At 40.7% G+C, this 19894-nt stretch overlaps 1 protein-coding gene across 2 annotated transcripts in view; it reads right to left on the bottom strand.

Annotated features, from left to right (window-relative positions):
* AFF3 (ALF transcription elongation factor 3) overlaps positions 1-19894 on the bottom strand; it is a 336480-nt gene that overhangs the window by 26880 nt on the left and 289706 nt on the right. For both annotated transcript variants that reach the window (XM_065061339.1, XM_065061340.1), the window contains exons 12-14: positions 19371-19495; positions 15710-15911; positions 13126-13250 (exon numbers count right to left, since the gene is read on the bottom strand). In XM_065061339.1, coding sequence (XP_064917411.1) covers positions 13126-13250; positions 15710-15911; positions 19371-19495 — 452 coding nt within the window. The remainder of the gene's footprint in view (positions 1-13125; positions 13251-15709; positions 15912-19370; positions 19496-19894) is intronic.

The following is a 19894-nucleotide window of genomic DNA, read 5'->3' as shown; positions in this document are numbered from 1 at the left end:
GCCCCATCACACTTGGGAAGACAAATGCCATCACTCCAAACACCTCCTCCTTTATCCTTCTTCCCTCAACTTTAATTGCTGAGCATGACATCATATGATCTGGAACATCCTTGTGGTCAGCTGGAGTCCAGAGGGTCCAGCTGTCCCAGCTGTGTCACCTCCCAGCTTCTTGTGCACCCCCAGCGTCCTCGCTGGTGGGGTGGTGTGAGGAACAGAAAAGACCTTGATGCTGTGCAAGCCCTGCTCAGCAGTAGCTGAAGCATCCCTGTGTTACAAACGCTGTTTGGGCACAAATCCAAACCACAGCACCATACTAGCTACTATGAAGAAAATTAACTCTATCTCAGTCCAAACCAGTACACAATCCTAACTAGATTTTTGTAATTGGGATTTCTCAGCACACTTATTTAAAAAAACAACCAATGCTTTATGCGAGTTAGAGAAGATGCAGGTCTAAAAACTGAAGTAAATGGGATGGATGAGTAAAGCATTTTTGCTGAAAGCAGTAAGAACATGCTCAGATCCATAACTGAGATCAGTGGGAGCAAGGGGGAGCTTCTTGACAAAAGACAACAACCAAATACACTCCCTTGAGATCATAAGGCTTTTTGGCAGTGCGTTTACTTAGTCCGTTTCCTTCTACTTATATGCACACAGATTCAAGGACATTTAGTTGCATCATGGAAGGTTAGTGAACCTCATTTTGTAGAAAAGTAAGGCTGAATATCACTAAATGGAGATAAAATTTGAAGTCCACGTAATGTTGAATTACTTCTGCCCTAAAAAGATTGTTGATATGAAGAAAAACAGTTCCTTTGCCCAATTTTCTTTAAAATATTGTTCTCTCTCACAGTGGAATTTTCCCCAGCCTACTCTAGCCAGCAAGTCAGAATGGGGACTAAAGACTTGGTGTCCCTGTATCTCATAACCTACCACATTTGCAAATACTTTTTATGCCCAGCAAGATGCTAACATTATCTTAATAATACAAAGCATGTGGCTGTGGCCTTGGTCAATTATGAAATATTAGACATGGAAAGAGTGATAGCTTGATGAAGAAAAATAACTACGTTTTCAGAACCATTGGAAGAATTCTTAAAAAAAATTGAGTCAGTCCTGTCTCTTGTGCAATGACCTAGGTAAGATGGTTAACCACGAAGTGACAAAAAGCAAAGCAAAGCAGAGCAAATTAACAAAACAGTGGTCTCATTTTTCTGAAACAATCAAAGTGATGAACCTTTACATGAACCTTTCAAACTCAGGTCATTAAAATATGTCCTTTGCAACAGACGCAAACATGTATCACCCAGCACTATGTGTATAATTTGCTTCTTTGAAGCATGGTAAGGGGCTGTAAAAACAAAGTGAGATAACACAATGTAATTATAGTCTGCTTAAAAATAAGTTAATTGTAAAATGGTTTTCCACTTGTAACAGGATTTATTCTCCCGAGTTATGATTAGCAATGAGGGTATTAGCAAGAGGCAGGGACGTTACTTGGTTACTTGGTTTGAGGGCCCTGCTGTGGGGCTGTTAACCACAATGCAAAAAATATAAAAAAGAAACTATTAAGAGACCATTTTAAAGCAAAGCATATATATTGTCCTTGTGAATGTTTAGGCATTTCCATAGGAAAAAGACAAGGCTGATTTATAAATTAGGGGATACCAACAGAAATTAAGATTTATTGGGAAAAAACGGATAGGGCATGTTTTCTTCTAGTTTCTTAAACATAGCGACTTCAACAGTGTTAATAAACATGCCAAGTCAAATTCTGATCTCTTTATGCTATCTATGAAATACTACTTTTCAGTTTATCACTACATGTTAATAAACTTTCTATTCGGATTACTAATGTGCATGTTGGGTGAAAATGGAAAGCTGAAATGTCCTATAGATTTAGTGTATGTTTATGTACATTGTGTGCATTTCTTATATCATTTTAATAACAAAATAAGGATGTGCCTGCTTTTATCTTTTCTTTTTTTCCTTAATGAGAAAGATGTCATATTCAGCTTTGTCTAGGTTCTTACTGGACATGACACCACTTGCCTTTTCAAATCCAGTATGCTAGTTGAAATTATTATGAAGTAAAAAACAAACAAACAAACAAACAAAGCCCCCTCCCTCCCTCCCTCCCACCAACAACAGAAATAAACCCCTCTTCTATAGACTCCTTGAAGATAACAGGTCATGGACATATGAAGATGCATGAGAAAGACGATGAATAAATTAATTACTCAGGATCACTCTTTTGCATACTGCACATTTTGTACCTCTGAAATTTACAAAAGATTGTTAATCATCATATTCTGATTTTACAGTGACTGAGAACCCTTATCTGCTACAAACTTTAAGGTTAGTCCAGATTTCCTCTGTAACTTGACCTTTTTAGACTGGATAATCTACAGGTAATCTCATTGCATGCTAACTTCAGATACTACATGCTACTGTTGAGTGGTATTTTGAGGAGAAGCAAATATTTTCTCCCACCGATAAGATTCAGAAAGATCTGTGGTTGAACTCCTTTTCAGGTCTTTGATTTGAGGTTTGCAGTCTCTTTGCAGATCACAGCCTTGCTACAGCCTGAGGATCCAGGAAACAGGGACAATTTCTACAGGGTTAAATTGGTACCTGGCTACTGGTTGAGCTGGAGTGGATGTGAATAGCAGAAGCAGCACTGGAGACTCTTTCTTAGGCTAAAACTGTTACTTGTCATGAATGTAAACTGAAGTCCCATGGAAAGTTATTCAGAGACTTCTGGTTTGCAGACAATTGAGTCAGATTTTCCTCTTATGTTATTTACAACAGTGTGTATCTTTTGGCGTCAGCACTGTCACTCCAGATTTACAAACAAAATTCTTCTTAAAAAAAAAAGAAGTCTGACTTCAAATTAACAGGTACAAATAAGTGTTTTATCTGTATTAATAATCTTGACTGCACAAGAAAGTATTTTATTTCTGAATATCCGATTGTTGGTACTTTTAGAAATATAGTTCTCTTCAACAAAGCCAAAAAGGAGTCCTAATACACTGCTCTAATGCATCTCGTATATCTCTCTGAAAGGCAAGAGAAAGACCGTAAAGTGCCAGTGCCAACTAAGTCAGGCTGCTGGTGAATTCTCCCTGGGATCAAGTGTCATTATGTGAAACTGGCTGCTCTCGAGGAGAATTTACCCTGCTATGTCGATTGGGGAAAGCAATCAAGTACCGCTGGAACCAGTTCAACGCATTCTCAGTCAACACTAGCCAGTCACCTAGGCACTGCAACAGAATCCCGCCTTTGACAGAATAACCCCCCCATGGCTAGATCTGATAGTACAAACAAGGCCAGGCTTCCTTTTCAGCCACGGCATTCAAGCCGTTTATGACTTTGACAAGGGCAGCCTCAGTGGCACGGCTGTGGCCGAGTCCAGGAGAAAATCTATCAAACAATCTGCTACTGTCCAGGATTTCTCTCGCTAGCCCCGCCACCGCTTTCTCCAGGAGCTTGTCGAAAACCAGCAGGAAAGACAGTATTTCCATTGCTTGTCATGTTGGCGCGGGAACCCAGCGTGAGGCGAGATGGCTGCGGGCATGGTAATTACTCCCCTTCCCAAGCAGCCTTCAGAATTTCCAGGCTGTTGAGCTCCTTAGAGTGGTGTTACCATTACCCAGGTGAAATGCTTGTGTGTGTGTATGTGTTTCTCACCCTCTCATCCTATTTAGCTCCACGCCATTACAAGCGCATCTCTGCCACCTTTGTCTTTTGCTGCGTTCTCGGAATTTAATTTACTCCAGTTTGGCAGATAATTGCAAAAATGTAAACTCGCACCATAAAAAAAGAGAAGAGAATCAAACAAAGTGAATCAATAAAAGCCTTACTTCACACAGTAATTTATCAGCATCTACTGCAACATAATCTCCTTGGAACTAAGCACAACCGCTGGTATTTACAGAGCATGGTGTAGCTTAGACTCCAATATACAATTTTAATTATAACTGCATTCAAAATCACATTTTTCATCTAATTTTTATATTTTATACGAACGAAATACTAAACTATAGCATTTTCTGCTTCATTTACATAATCTATCACTTGTACATTATTTCTTACTGTGGTATGGTGCTTTATGAGGATACATTAAAAAAACTAATAAAAGTTCAATTAAACATCATAAATGTAGCCGAGTGCATATTTTAATACCCTTCAGAGATAATTCTGCTGAAGTGTTATAAAAGAACAAACTAGTGCTTCCTCAGTGTACAACAACTGCTCATAATAAAAGCAGCTTAAATCGTAATTCTAAATATAGGACCAGCTTCACAACTTCAGTAATTTAGACCCTAAAAAAATGAGTGTGCTGGAAGGAAGAAGAACGGGGAAATAAGTGACTTTAAAGTCAGACATAGGGGAAAGTCAGAACAAACTGGCATAGTTGGGGTTAGCCTATGCCCAGGTTTTAAAGCTGTACCAGCAGGCCCTTAACTTTCAGTCCCAAAAGAGAAGAAAATTCTGTAAGAGCAAGAAAACATCGTAAAGTGAAAGGCAGGTGTATACAGCTCTGCCTATTTGCTGTTTCATACTGGCATGCATGTCAGGAGCACATCTGACATGTTATAGATAAGGGTGGTCAACCTGGGGGCAAAGGACAGAGCTGAAGCTGGGAAGCAGGTATTATTATACAAATAGTGTTCTTAGTATCATGGCCTCCTGTCCATTCCATAACTTAAAATAAATGCCATTTTATGGGATGTGGCACTGCTGTGTCTGGGGCATGGTACACATGGTGGCATACAAGGTGGGGGAGAGCCCATGGCATTCTACAAGGTGGATACCTAGGTTTGGGAGTCATGCTCACTATGGCAGAGCCAGCAGGTCAGTAGAGTTCAGCAGAGGAGCATATAATATATGTGGAGAGGGCAGAGAGGGTATTTGTGACCAAAAGATAACACTACAGGCATTTCAGAAAGACAAGGACAAAGGATCTGATTGAAGTCAGGCCAAGTGTAAGAAAAAATTACTCAATCACACAACAACTACTATCTTGTTGGGCTTAGTAAAGCAAAGTCAATAGCTTAGGTTAGATGAATAGTACAGATACCTAGAGATGGAGCTACTGTCACAAAAACCAGAAGATCAAATTAAAGCATGGCACCTAATTTAAATTAAATGAAGAAAGATCAAATAAGTGGGGATTCCTATTTTGGCTAAATGCAAAACCACCCAGACTAACCATGTCACAGAATCACAGAATGTTAGAGATTGGAAGGGACCTCGAAAGATCATCTAGTCCAATCCCCCTGCTGGAGCAGGAAGACCTAGATGAGGTTACACAGGAAGGTGTCCAGGTGGGGTTTGAATGTCTCCAGAGAAGGAGACTCCACAACCCCCCTGGGCAGCCTATTCCAGTGCTCTGTCACCCTCACTGTGAAGACATTCCTTCTCATACTTAAGTGGAACCTCCTGCGTTCCAGTTTGTACCCACTGCCCCTTGTTCTACCGTTGATTGTCATCAAGAAGAGCCTGGCTCCATCCTCGTGACACTCACCCTTTATCTATCTGTAAACATTAATAAGGTCACCCCTCAGTCTCCTCTTCTCCAAGCTAAAGAGACCCAGCTCCCTCAGCCTTCCCTTGTAAGGGAGATGCTCCACTTTTTTCATCATCTTTGTTGCCCTGCGCTGGACCCTCTCCAGCAGTTCCCTGTTCTTCTTGAACTGAGGGGCCCAGAACTGGACACAATATTCCAGATGTGGTCTCACCAGGGCGGAGTAGAGGGGCAGGAGAGCCTCTCTCAACCTACTAACCACCCCCCTTCTAATACACCCCAGGATGCCATTGGCCTTCCTGGCCACAAGGGCACAGTGCTGGCTCATGGTCATCCTGCTGTCCACCAGGACCCCCAGGTCCCTTTCCCCTATGCTGCTCTCTAACAGGTCATTCCCCAACTTATACTGGAACCTGCAGCTGTTCCTACCCAGATACAAGACTCTACACTTGCCCTTGTTATATTTCATTACATTTTTCCCTGCCCAATTCTCCAGCCTGTCCAGGTCTCGCTGGATGGCAGCACAGCCTTCTGGCGTGTCAGCCACTCCTCCCAGCTTGGTGTCATCAGCAAACTTGCTGACAGTGCACTCTGTTCCCTCATCCAAGTCATTGATGAATATATTGAAAAGTACTGGTCCCAATACTGACCCTTGAGGCACTCCACTAGATACAGGCCTCCAACTAGACTCTGTCGCACTGACCATGTCTCTCTGGCTTCTTCCCTTCAGCCAGTTCCCAGTCCACATCACTACCCAGTCCTCCAGACCACACTTCCTCAGTTTAGCTGTGAGGATGCTGTGGGAGACTGTGTCAAACGCTTTACTAAAATCAAGATAGACCACATCCACTGCTTTGCCATCACCTATCTACCTGGTTATCTCCTCATAAAAGGCAATGGGGTTGGTTAAGCACGACTTCCCCTTGGTGAAGCCATGTTGACTGCCCCTAATGACCCTCTTATCCTTGATATACCTTGACATGGCACCAAGAATAAGTTGTTCCACCACCTTTCCAGGGATGGAGGTGAGGCTGACTGATCTATAGCTACCCGGTCTCTAGTTACGTCAATGTAGTTAAATATAGGAGACCAAGAGAAAGAGTCAAAATCCACTACAAATTCCGGGGCATGAACCAGACTCATGACTTCCATGGTATCTATGTGAAATCAATACCTAGAACAAAACATGCAAGGGCAAAGTGTACCTGTGAACAGAGAGGAATGATAGAACTATTAACAATAGACACTTGAGCTTCTGTATTAAAAGCAGAAGGGGAAAAACATTACATCCTTGCAGATAAATTATGATTGTCTCTTTTCTTGTATGTTCAATAGATACTCTGCAATGAACTAATTTTTGTTGAAGGTGAGATGAAAGCCTTTACAGTCAGAAGTAGAGAGAGAAGGCATGACCATAGCAGTGCAGATTTTTATTGGTTTAAAATGCCACAGAATCACACCCTGAATTCCCAAGAGGCAGGTGAAAAACAAAGGCAGAAAGACCTTTCTGGGAGAGGGGCTACCTGGTAGCCAGCTCTGATGTTCCCAGCTGTGATGAGTGAGAAGCCAAGGTGTGGGTGAAAGGGTTGAGCGACAGTACATGTGAAACCTGAGTCAATGCATGGGGAATCTACACTGAAAGGAGCAGGTGATCCTGAAACAAAGACTCTGTCCAGGGCTCTGTCCTGCAATGCAATTCTAAGAAACTTCAGTAATCGTAGGATTTGAAAGAAAACATAACGAAGCACTAGAAGACCAGGAAAGCATCTGATAAGGATTTTGAGAATGCATATTCCTCATGTGTATTAAGTCATCAGAGCCTCTCTCTCCAGCTTCATGACTCATTGTTGGTTGTCAAGATGAACAGGGTACTCCCAGACTAAACATGAGTTTGAACAGTTGACCTGTGATTCTTGAGGCTAAAGTGGTTATGATCATTTGCTAGTTATCACTGGAATATAAAAATATCCTTTATGTATTGAAAAATCTATTTCCTTGGGGGATCACAGCCTTTGTGCCCTAGAGTCATTACAGTGAGTCTTCTAGTCCAAAGGGAAACTTCTGGGTAATTATATGGTGGAAAACGGACTTCAAGCACATTTTTCAAGTGTATGTGAAGATATTTTCCACTGCCACAGGGACAGCAAAGCTGACCTAGAAATTAAGCTGCAAATAGAGGCATTAGAATATCTTTTACACAAAACACCTATGAATCCTGGCATTAAGGATGATGAAAACCCACACTGCTCTGTGATCCAGCACAAGACAAACTCTGAGTTACACTGGGATAGATGTTTAGATCTTTGAGGAGAAACCAATGTTTTCTACCTAAGGAAAACAAGCTCTGTCAAGAACCAGAGGTATGGGAGAATGATAAACACCATGGGAGGTTAGCTGAGACTTCCTCATATTCAGTACGAGAACTAGATTAGACAAAGAGCTACAGGGTTTGGAGGTTGCTTATCACCTGCTGTAGGCTCATCGCTCACCAGTTACAGAGGTGAGGAAAGACTGGGAGAGACTGATGGGAGAGACTGTCCTCTCCTATCTGAAAGATTCAGCTCTGCTGCTGGGACCTGGAGGAGAGTTTTCTGAGCCTGATTAGAAGACTTTTGTCCTGCTCATTGTTATGATTCACTGTGGACTAAAGATGTTTTCTAGTCAAGACATAGAGTAAGAAAAAGGTGAACCAAAATAAATTGATGCAAACAAATCCTCTTTCCCGAGTGGCAAAATTATTAGAGGCTGTTTTGTATTGGAGTCTGTCAGTAAAACCATTCCTTGGCTATATCTGTGCAAGTGAAATAAGCAGGGCAGGGTACCAGCTCTGTAGATCACCTGTGGTCTTTAATTGCTAATACTCTCCCTGGCATAGTTTTAAACTTGATTGCAGACTGCTTGGGCACAGCTGGGGACAGTACAGGCTAGGGATTGCTCTCAGGAAGCGGTGAGTGTTCTTCGTTTTGGGGAGTGAAGACAGTTATACTTCTATAAATTATATAATTATATAAACATAAGCAATGCTGGACCACTTACCCATAGGAACAGAGGAGGGGCATGGATGTAGCCTGTAACCTCAAATGAGGTCCACAGCTCCATCTTTTATTTGATGACAGGGAATGGTGGCTATAAATTCTTTACCCTGTGAGAACCTCTTGCTAGAGCTGACAAAACATTTATTTCCCACCAGATCAAGCTCTCAGAAAGTGTCCCTAAAAAAAAGGGGGTAGGAGGTCTTGCAGAGAACAGGTAGCTTAATTATCTAATAATGAAAGCAGTGTCTGCTAATAGTTTAATGTTATTTTCTTATGGGCAGTGTACATATGAGAAAATTCAGTGCCACAGGTAAGAAGGAGAGGAAGAATGGGATGGTCAGATAAAGTCTTGACATCCCCCAAAAGCCAAGAAACTGGGAGCAGTCCAAAACAAGCATATGAATTTGTGAAGGACTTAGTGTAGTAGGTGTTGGTCTATCTGACCAGTGATTTTTTAGATTGCGGATGAGAAGAAAGAGGAACCAAGCTCTTTTCCTTAACTGTGCAACTGAGGATGTGCTCAGCACTACAAAAGTATTTCTACATACTCCAGAAGACAAGGAGTCCTTGAGGTATTTGGAGCAATGCAAAGTGAAATGACTCTATAGAATCATAAAATCATTCTGGTTGGAAAAGACGTTTAAGAACATGGAGTCCAATCATTAACCTGGGACTGTCAAGTCCACCTCTAATCCATGTCCCTAAGAACCTCATCTATGCTTCCAGATAGTTGTATGGGAGTCACAACCCAAGAGCACCTTTTCTTTTCCACTCTGAAGTAGAGAAACAAAGATGAGGAGACTGAAAATGAGAGACTTGGGGTTCAAGCCAAAACAAAAGAGATGCACCAAGAAATTATCTTTAGAGCTTTTTATGAGTTCTATCCATAACACCTTGATGGGTTTAATATTTTCTGGGTACATGGTTTACTGGCTGACAAAAAAACACAGGAATGAGATCTCACAGCAGGGTCTGCCTGTCCTTAGGACAAGGTAAAGCTGGTGGGTGTGTGTAGCACCTAAATTCATAAAGGTGGAAAGAAACATCCAAAAAATAAGAGTTAAAAAAAAAAGCTGAAGATGTATTGTCTTACTCCTACAAGGCCAGAAAAAAGAAGAAAAAGAAATGTAAATGAAAATACCCACACCCCAAGTTTGAAAGGGTAACCCAAAACACAAGTGAGAAATAATCCTGAGGAGCAAGTTCTGGTTTAGCCATAAGGAGAATCGAGTAGCTGGGCACGCTCTGCTCTTTTTATACCACACATGCAGGATTGGGAGGAGCGTGTAGGACTGTGCCCTCAGGCACCCACAGCATGTCTGTGCTCCTCAATTCAAGGACAACAGACTTTGTTCCTAAATGCAGTTATTGGGAATTCTGTCATTCAGTGGAATTACAGCAGGACTGAATTTGGCTTGAAGCATTATTATGTAGCCTTGAAACTTCTCTCTTCATAGAGTCAGAAATGGCCAAAGAATCTAGGAAATCTTGTTAAGAATTAATACCAGAAACAGCATTGATGTCACTTATACATGTGGCACGCTGGGTACCTCGAAGCATATTTAGAGCAGTCAGTAAACAATGGCAAACCAGGGGAAGTAGGATTTTGCCTGCCTTTTGAAGGCTGTATTTACTTTTATATTGCGATGTATGTGTACACAACACTCTGCCAAGTAAGATATACTTTTTATTGACCTACTTGTGTTCCAATTTCTTGCTAGTGACAGCTGTTGTCAATGATATGGAGAGAATAAATTGAAAATAAAGCAATAAGGGACTGATTGGTCAGAAAAATTAGTTGTTGTTTTAAATCAAATATAAGGGATTTAGTCTCTTAAAAACTATAGATTCTGATTAAAAAGAAGTCTTTAAAGCCATGGCTGGATTACAGTAATTCAGAACTTCATGGATTATGAGATCAAATACTTCATAGGCATGATTTTAGACAAATGTAGCCATTAGGATTACTACATAATTTTAGAGTGCTGTATTGCATTCTTTCAAATCCTCTGCTATGGTGCTATATGAATCTGAAAGATACTGGCTGCCATGTTTAATCTGATCCTTCTAACGTGTGAGTCAAATTCCTTGACATTTAACATTTGCAGCCAGTCTAATCTGCTACATTTCAGTAACTTCTCTGCACAGTAATTTCAGAATCAAGATCTAGTGTAGCTGGTATTCTTCTGGTGTTTCCTAGATACAGGCTGTGGACAACAGTTGTAGCACATGAAAATCTCCCTCCTCTAGTTGGCACAACAGCCATTTAGCTGTTTCTAGTTTTTAAGGGCAAATTAAGACATATTTGATTCTGTGTTTTATCATATTTGGTTTCTTAGCTTGCCTTTTTTTAATGGGCTACAGGTTGCTTGGGGACATTCTACACGGAAAGCAATAAAAACAAACAGTTTTATTGTATCTCCCTCTGAAAAGGTGAAACAGTTTTATTGAAGATGTCTGCCACAGAAATCACATGTATCACCAATGGAGAAAGCAAGTGATAAAAGCCTCTTAGATTATAAAGACAGTGAAAAAAGCAGTATTTCTATGACAGTATTCTAGGGGAAAAACAAAGCAAACCAGTCTCTCTGTTTTTTTTGTCAGCATCTTGAGGGAAATATCACAATAGTTCTGTTGTAGCAGTTTCTGACTGTGTTTTTTTCTAATCCAAACAGATGAGCATGTTCTACAATTTTGACTTCTACCAGGCACACTGATACCTTTCTGCCTCATATGTACACGTATAAACTGCAGAAAAAATGAACAATTGCAAGTAGATTATAGATGATAAAGTATTCTAAGAGATACGAAGAGTTAGCTAGTACTTCTAAACAGTTTCAAATTTCCTCAGTGCAGACTGTTGAATAAAAGCACTTGAAGATTAAAAAAATTACATGGAGGGGAGAGGAGAAAGAGGGAAAATAGGAATATATACACAGGAAGGAGTTTTCTCCAAAAGGGGCAGGAAAAATAGCTACATTTATTCATCTTACATCTCCTTATGACTGCTATGAATACACACAGACATTAATCTCAACAGTCTTTTCTTGACAAACGAAACAGTTATGTCCTTCTGAAGTCTATGGGAGTTATTTTTGCGTTATAGTAGGAAACCTGGATTCTCTGTATGACAAGCTGCCATCCCTCTAGTTGTCCCTCACACCAGGTGGTTGAACAAACAGTAAGATTATTACAGTTATTAGATTATTGTTATTATTGAACCCCAGTTATAATAAAAAGCAGTTCCTTAGGAAACAGGGCTGTTTTCCCAGGATTTCTCTTGGTATAAAAGAGTTAGTGATGTTGTAGGTGACAGTCTGAGAGCACAAAAGGCGCATCAAGGTCACACAGCTTACGGAGCTGTGTTTGCTCCAGGCAGTCAGAGGCATAGCTTCAACAGAACCTCTCCTACTCGAGAAAAATCAGTATTTTCAGGCCAGAAATCTGCAAGTAAAAAAGTGTCTGGATTTTCTAGATACAAGGATTTCAAGCTCCATTTTCATCTTTATACCTTATCTAAATAATACACCATCCTAAATGATCTGAGTAAACAAACTAGTGATTTTATTTCACCAAAAAGAAAAGCAAGACAATTGCAAGCTGAAATTATTCTCATAGGAAGAGATGAGGGGCTGTTTGAAGGATGTAGTGGAGGTGGGGAGGGCCAGGTATCCCTCCAGGTACCCACGCCTACCACTGTTGTTTCCTACTCATCCTGCCTTTGTGATGGCTTTTTCTGAGCAGCAGTAGCAATGGCAGTAGCACCTGTCAAGGCTCAGGGATAAAAGGCTCCCATGTGTCTACTCCCCTTGCTCCAAAGGGTGCACAAGAAGGGTGCCCGTGTCAGCCTGCCTTGCTGTGGTTCTGTATGTATTAATAGTCTGATGTGTGCATAATTAATCCCAGAGCCTCGAGGGTAACAATAAACCCTCATGTGGCCCCTCCACCCAAGCCCATGGGCTAAAGAAATCAATTTAAACTCAGGTCTGGGCCTTCACTCCCCGTTCAACTCGTGAGTGTGCCAGTCTTCAGGCCTTTCACAGCCTTGCTTGTGCCTGGTCATGGCCCTCATTGATCTGGACCCTCACCACATGGGTCTTCTTGCCTGGACCTCAGACCTGCCTCATCACTCTGCACACTTGTCAGTCACTGGGCTCTGTCTCTGACCCTCACTGGACCTGATCCTGGCCTGACCTTGGACTTGCCTGAGGATCGAGACTCTCAGTTGAACCTGACTCTAACCTTGGCCCTGCCCTGCTCACCTTGTTTGGCTGTTGTGGGACTGGAGCCCTGGCTGGCACAGCCCCTGCCCTACCAGTCACCTTCTGCCCCTTGGCTCCTGGCTCCCCATGCTTTAGGAAACAGCCAGTCCTCACTGCTCCCTGATGATTAGAGGCTTAATTTATTATGAAAAATTAAAGACTCATTTATTTGTCATTTTACAGTACTCCTGCAATACTTCTGGCCATGTCTCAGTTCTTGTTGGACAAATTGCATTTTCCTCTCTTTAAACACAGAAAATGACATTGCTTTCTTTATTTTGAAGTAATCTGTACTTACATATCATCGAAGATGAGCTTTGTCCTTCTGCAGTCCCTGGGTGTGCTGGACAGAGGTGACCAAGGTTCTGTTTGGGACTGGGGCTTATTGCAAAGAACATTTTCTGAATCAATGTGAATTGCTTTCTAGACAACAAAGAGCAGAGAAGACAATGAGGAATTGGCTACTAACTTCAAAAAAGCAACTAATAAACAACAGAGTGTCTTTGCACTGGGTTGTAAATTGACAGTTAGTTTTCTTACTATTTCAGCAGGGAGTATGTTTAACTGTCCTGTCACTGATAGCCACAAATTCACAGATATTGCTCAGAGCACTTTCTAAAGGGCTCGAGTTCCAGTGTGATACACAAAAGAAATGTAGCTGAACTATTAGTAACTATCAAAACACTCTGAAACACAGTAAGTGAAATTATTAAAGAATAGATCTGTTGTGGTAATTTAGAATATCAAGTTATATCTCTAGTCTTCAGCTTCCAAACTAGCATTATACCTTGCCTTGGGGGGGGTCAAGGCTTGCTTGTTTGACTCGTTTCACGCTGCACTGCTGATGTACCCATGCACTATGAATTTGTAGCCCAAGGTCCATGTTTCTTTCTGCTCTGGGCCCCTGATCAGCCTGCAAGATCCCTGCTCTGTGTCACAGCAGAAGCACGTGTCTTTTGGCAAGGTCTCACTCATCCCCTCATTCCTCCCACCAAGTGACCTGCTGTGTGGGCCACAGTGCAAAGCAGAGGGACCCAGGCTGGTTTTGGTTGATAACCGCTGCCAGAAAACACTGGTCTTTCTCTGTCAGGTGACAGACAGAAATACAATAGGGAAATGCATAAAAAGCTCAAATGGATAAAAGCCACTCCTTGTCTTCTGGTCTCTGACAGAAATTCAAAGTTCCACTTGGGCATGCCAGCTAGGTGCCAGGTAGGAAGCTGGGATAAAACAAAGCTAACTTTAACATTCATAATTCATGAGCTCTCATCTGCTATATGGCACATCCAGATCAGTTCAGCAGGCTAAAGTTTTCAGATGAATAACCAGATACATAAGAATTTTATTGCTAAGGTTGTTAAAATGTTGACCAAATGGTGCATTGCTAGGCTATGCAGAAAATCTCAGTGAAATGCATTTGCTAAGGGTGTGGATCATAAAGCAATCACCTTTTACTTTTGATTTCCAGCACATTCGCCTGTGAAGGAATTTAAATTGTTTTCAAGATATCCAGTGAAGATTCATATAATTATAATTCTGTATGGGTTATAAACCTCTAAACTTCTATTTTGGAAGTCAAAATATTTAAAAAGTTACATTTAATTAATGAAAAAAATAAAGGCTATGATATGTTAAAATATATTTTTATTGAAATATTTTTATGTAATTAATTATTTTTTCAGTTTACCATCTGTGGGATACTCTTGAAACACGCAATTTATGATAACTTGTTTTTCAAAATGTGTCCAAAATTAAGATTACAGTTATTACTTCTCCCTCCACCTTCAAAAGATAAATATACTTAGGTATATACATATGTACTTAAAATATACTATGGGGACAGTTATCCCGCCAGCAAAAGTGGCTGGAAGAGACCACTGCTACTAATACTTAGGTTTTTGAAGCCTCTTTTCTATCAAGTAACAAATACAACAAATAGATATAGGATAGAATATATAAATGGCTTTTGTAGCAAGCAGAGGGGCATGGGCCCTTCTAGCAGTGGAAGAGTGCCCTAACAGTTTCACTAGATGTTCCTGCAGTGGACATCAATATGATAGTACCTAAATTGCTTCTCTGAGGTGTTTCACACAAGACAGAACCGCTTCAAGGATGGGATGTGACAATAATCTACCCTTGATCTTCTACTTGGGGTGTCCTGTAGGCTGGATAGTAGGGTATGATTTTGAGAAGTGAGCGAGATCTGAATTCCCTCCGCTAGAGCAAACAGGCTCTGTACTCCAGCATCCTAATCACAGAGCTCAGGGAAGGCAGCACCTACTCTTCTTTCTCTGTGCTCTGAGAGCAGTGGCTACCAGCTGGTGCAGAAATATGGCCTTATCTGGAAGGGTGCTCTGGACACGTTTAGTGTGCTTGAGGCTCTGGTAGGTATCTGAATACCTGGGCTCTGATGGAGCTGAGTTAGCTGATGCTACATTTTTTACCTGTGTCAGGAGTAAACTGAGGTGTCTGAGAAAGTTGCTTGTAAGACACATAAGAGAACTTGTCTGCAGGCACACTCAAGGTCAGGCAGTGGCTAAGTAGAGGACTTATACAGCAGAGGTGGCATGCACCACACTCTTGGATGTAGGGGGCTTGCACTGTGCCCAAGCCATACTCTGGAGGCCTAAAGCCATTTGTTTTGGACCATCAGTTTTTACCTTATGCGTATGTAGCCTTTGGTGTTTTCTCATTCTACAGCATGCTCTCTTTCCTTTCTTCTGTGCCTTGCTAAACTCCAAACCAGAAAAACTGAACTTACAATACAACATTCATTATTACAATTTTTTTTGCATAACATTCTGCAAACCTATCATGGATTCCAATACAAAGTAAAAAATACACAGCTAGGCTTTATATTGTGAACAACAGCATAAACTTACATTGAAGTCTCCGGGATGTGGCTGCGACTGGATTTCACCCTTATGTTTTTTGCTGGAGGAGATGGAAGGTAATAGACTGCTGCCATTAGGTCTGCTGGAAGAAGTTAAATCATCGTTGGAGTATTTGTGTTTTGATGCATCAGAGAGGGGAGAGACGGGTGACCGAAGCATTTTCTCATTTTTATTTATTGGTATTGCCAAGCTGGAAATGGAAATTACAGAAATGGAGTGTCACAAAGCTGGCTTTGAGAAAGGTAAATGTTTTATATATTACCAAAACTTTGAATTTAAAACCTGCTGGCAGGATAAACTCTATTGGTATCTGGAAACAAGCTTACAGGATTGGGACCAAGAGTTCATTTACAAATTTGTATCATGTTTCTCCTCTTCCCCTTCAAGGCAAATTGTAATTCTGGAGTTAATATAGTCTGTATCAGAGCACTTGAAAAAAATACAGAGATAGATGGCCACTTGCTCACCATTTCTTAAGGGATAGCTGGAGACGAAGATTAGGGTCTGAAGTGTAAGTTCAGGTTATGAAGCCCTATTTCACAATTGCAGGTGACAATTTATAAGCCATGGCAATAAAACCATATGTAAACTAAACCAGGAAATGTGTTTAAAGATGACTGGCTTGTCTTTGTGCACAATGCCCAGCCTTTGGTAGCACTGTTTATACTAATCTAATACAGATTTTGAAGACAAAGAAAGATAGGCTGGTATTGCAGACAAAAGGAAACATATGCAAACAGTAGACGCAGAGAAATGTGAGCTGCTCTGTCTTGTAAAGAAGAAAGCTGTAACAGACAGTATTTTCAGCTTTCATTTATTTGGGAGAGCCTTTGGATGAGAAGTCGGATGGACTGTAAAAATATGCCCAGAAATAAACTTCAGATGCACTAATTTGAAGAAAATATTTAGCTGAAAATCTTAAAAGAAACGCACACAAAATAAAAGTTTATTTTAAGGATACGGTTTGCATTAAGACTAAAACTGTGATTAAGGTCAGACAGACTATTTTAACACAATACCTTTCCTTGTCACATTTGCCTTTATTCAGCCTATTACTTTTTATGGACAATTCTCACTTCTTTATAGTTACTGTATCAGACAGTATACACTTAATGAAATTGCCAAAAAAGAATATGGTATAAACTATACTTTATTTCTGCACATCATTTCAGGGAACAGAGCTAATTAAATGTGCTCTTATCATACATTTGTCCATTTATCTGGCAAGTCTTTAAAAACGAGGTGTGAAAGAAGCCATGAATCGTAATTCAGAACCTTTCCTGTTTCCCACAGTGCAGCACCTTTAAAAAACAGTGTTTTGCTTTAATGACCAATGCTGTACACAAAGGCAAGAATTGGGGTATAAGAGATGGACAACTGTGCCCTTCTTCTCTCCCTAAGAAAAATAAGATCTTTGGCACTATTTCGAATGTGCAGGTTGATGCTGACATTTCTTTTCCTCATTTCAAACATCAACCCATGCCTTGACTGGCCATGTTTATATATCACTGTTAAAGTGCAGGCCTACGGCATCCAAGAGGAGCCATAGCTCTTTGGAAATGTACCCAAGCCTCAAAAGCTTGGCCCAGAGCATGTGAGGAGTAGCTGCAATTTCTAGTTGTGCTGCAGACCTTCTACATGGCCCTTGGCACATTGTGTAGGGCCCACCTAAGTGTATGGTGAGCAGTCAAACATCTTATCCTGGGAAGCTGTGAAGAACAACCTGCAGTGAACTCTGGTCTGCTGGGAGTGGGCAGACCATGGCGCTCAATGTCAGTTTTGACGTTTCTTGATGCTGCAGCCTTTCTTGTCAAACAGGGCCTTGCTTAGTCTGCACCTCAGACTGTAATTCCACAGTAGGAAATGCTTGTGTCTGAAGGTGGTTTTGCTTCTCTCTTTGCTACCAGTCCTCAGCTGCACTGACCAAACCATCTGTGTGGCTTTGCTGTGAAATGAATAATAATAACCTAGCCTCGCCAAAAAACCAAAACCCCAAAAAAGCAAAAAACAAACCAACCAAAAAACCAACCAACCAACTAAAAACCAAAACAAGCAAAACCAACCAAACAAAACAAAACAAAAAAAACAACAAACCAAAAAAGAAGGAGTTCTGGTTTCAGACAAGTTTCTTGAGTGAATTTACAGGAGGGCCTCACATGCAGCTGTGATGGCATAACTGGAGGGGGGATGTGCCAGCATGAGTAGCTGCAGGTTGCAAGAGGGCCAGGAGGTCCTGACATGCGTGCTCCTGGTTTAGTTACAGCCTCAGTAGCCCATCCTCAGCTACGGGAATCTCAGCATTTGATATCATGTCCTACAGTGGCATAAACCACAGAAACATCCTGGAAGCAGGGCAGATCAAGAAGGAATTAGGAGGCAAAAATACAGTTAAGACCTTCCTCTTTGTTTCTTTAATGTATAGTTGCAACCAGGACTACTGACTATAATGTCAAGCAAAACACAAATTATTGCCCTGCTTCCAGGAAGCACAGGATTAACCCTGGGACACAGCAAACTATGACAGCCATGCTATTCTCTGAAAATGAGTGCAATGTAAAACATACAACACTGTGGTAACAGGAATGGCAAGCCTGCATGCAGTCACCCACAATAAAACAAACTGTTCTGTGTATTGTTTTCACTTTATGAAACATATGTGATATGTCAGGACAAAGAAATTTAATGCATATTTTTGAATAAGCACTATATATATCAATTTTCTCCATGATTTTTTCTGGTATTAATGACAAGAATTGCTCAAACTCACCAGTGATGTGTACAACAGAAATGCCTACTACAATAAATACAACTATTCTCTAATTTTAGCAGTTCCACCCCAAGAGATACCCTCATACTACCAGAAAATTATTCTTTTTTCTTTTTTTAAATACTGATGACCAGCATGTACTAAGCAGTGTGCAGCTGAACTCTGAAAAGACACATGTCTAAGCTTGACTGCTGGAAGCCTCCAGAGAAACTCAGTATGATTGACCCGACGTTGATAGGAGTCTGTATGCATAAACCATGCCAGAAAATGCTAAATATTCATCATTTGTTTCATGCCCTGCATCCTTTGAAAATCCCACTGTTTATAAAGTTTGAGTTCCTTATCCTCAAATACCTACTAATTACATAGAAAAAACTGCTTGCAATCTCAAAAACATTTGATCTCAAGTATATTCTGGAACTGACTATTGCAGGCATTGTTATGAGTACGTTTCTCAATCTTTTCCACAGAGTTTATAGATTATTGTATTTATACAGTCAAACTTTCCGTTTGAAACTCCTAACATTGTAAGGAAAGAAAAGGCTGTAAGATAGTTGCCTATGTGAACTGGTACCTGCAACACAGTGTTTGGGAATATGTCTCAGATGATCGTACTGCTCTAGCTATAATTACTCATTCCATGAGCCTCACACTTGAACTCACAACTTCTTTGTGCAATATGGCGAAAATGCAAGTATGTAAATATGTCAGGAGCTGCCAACTTGTTCATTAAACCAGGAGAAAGGAGAATGCAGTGGGTACTTTTTCCACATAAAATGTGATAATTAAAAAATAAATCCTATTAAAGGAAAAGATAACACACGGCATGAAACTGCAACTAGTTGTATTGACTCAGTGATAAATAACAAGGAAAATGCTTACCTATTTTCATTCATATTGCAGTGATTTGCTGTTGTGATGCTGTGGGCAGAGGCAGCTAATCGTGAAGAACTCTCTCGTTCTAAGTGAGTCTTCTTGATGTCTCTGCACTCTTCTTCATTCTCACACTGAATGAAGAGAAAAATAATCTTGTAGGTTTTGGATTTATTACTGATCCAAAAGTATTTCAACAAGTCAGGTGTCAGTATTTTCTGGAATTTTGGTATTAATGATGACACTTTCTTTGAGTGCATACCTGACACAGATGAGAGATGATTGGGCCACCTCTTAAAAAACTAAAATCTGAAGAGGCAGTGTGTAAACGAAGGAGTAGAATATAAAACTTGAATTACTTCAACCACTTCCCATTTGCACCTCGGGATATTTTTTTTCTTTATATTGCCCTCTTTGACTATTTCGTGTGTGCTTTTCTCTTTACTAGTCCTCGACCTCGTACCTCTTTTGTCTCTCTGTGCTGTTTTGGACTGGGACAGAGTGAATTTGCTTCATAGTAGCTTGTGTGGGGC

The sequence above is a fragment of the Columba livia genome, chromosome 1 (genome assembly GCF_036013475.1).
Source record: "Columba livia isolate bColLiv1 breed racing homer chromosome 1, bColLiv1.pat.W.v2, whole genome shotgun sequence".
Taxonomy (NCBI): domain Eukaryota; kingdom Metazoa; phylum Chordata; class Aves; order Columbiformes; family Columbidae; genus Columba; species Columba livia.
This window is presented reverse-complemented; position numbering and strand designations above follow the sequence as displayed.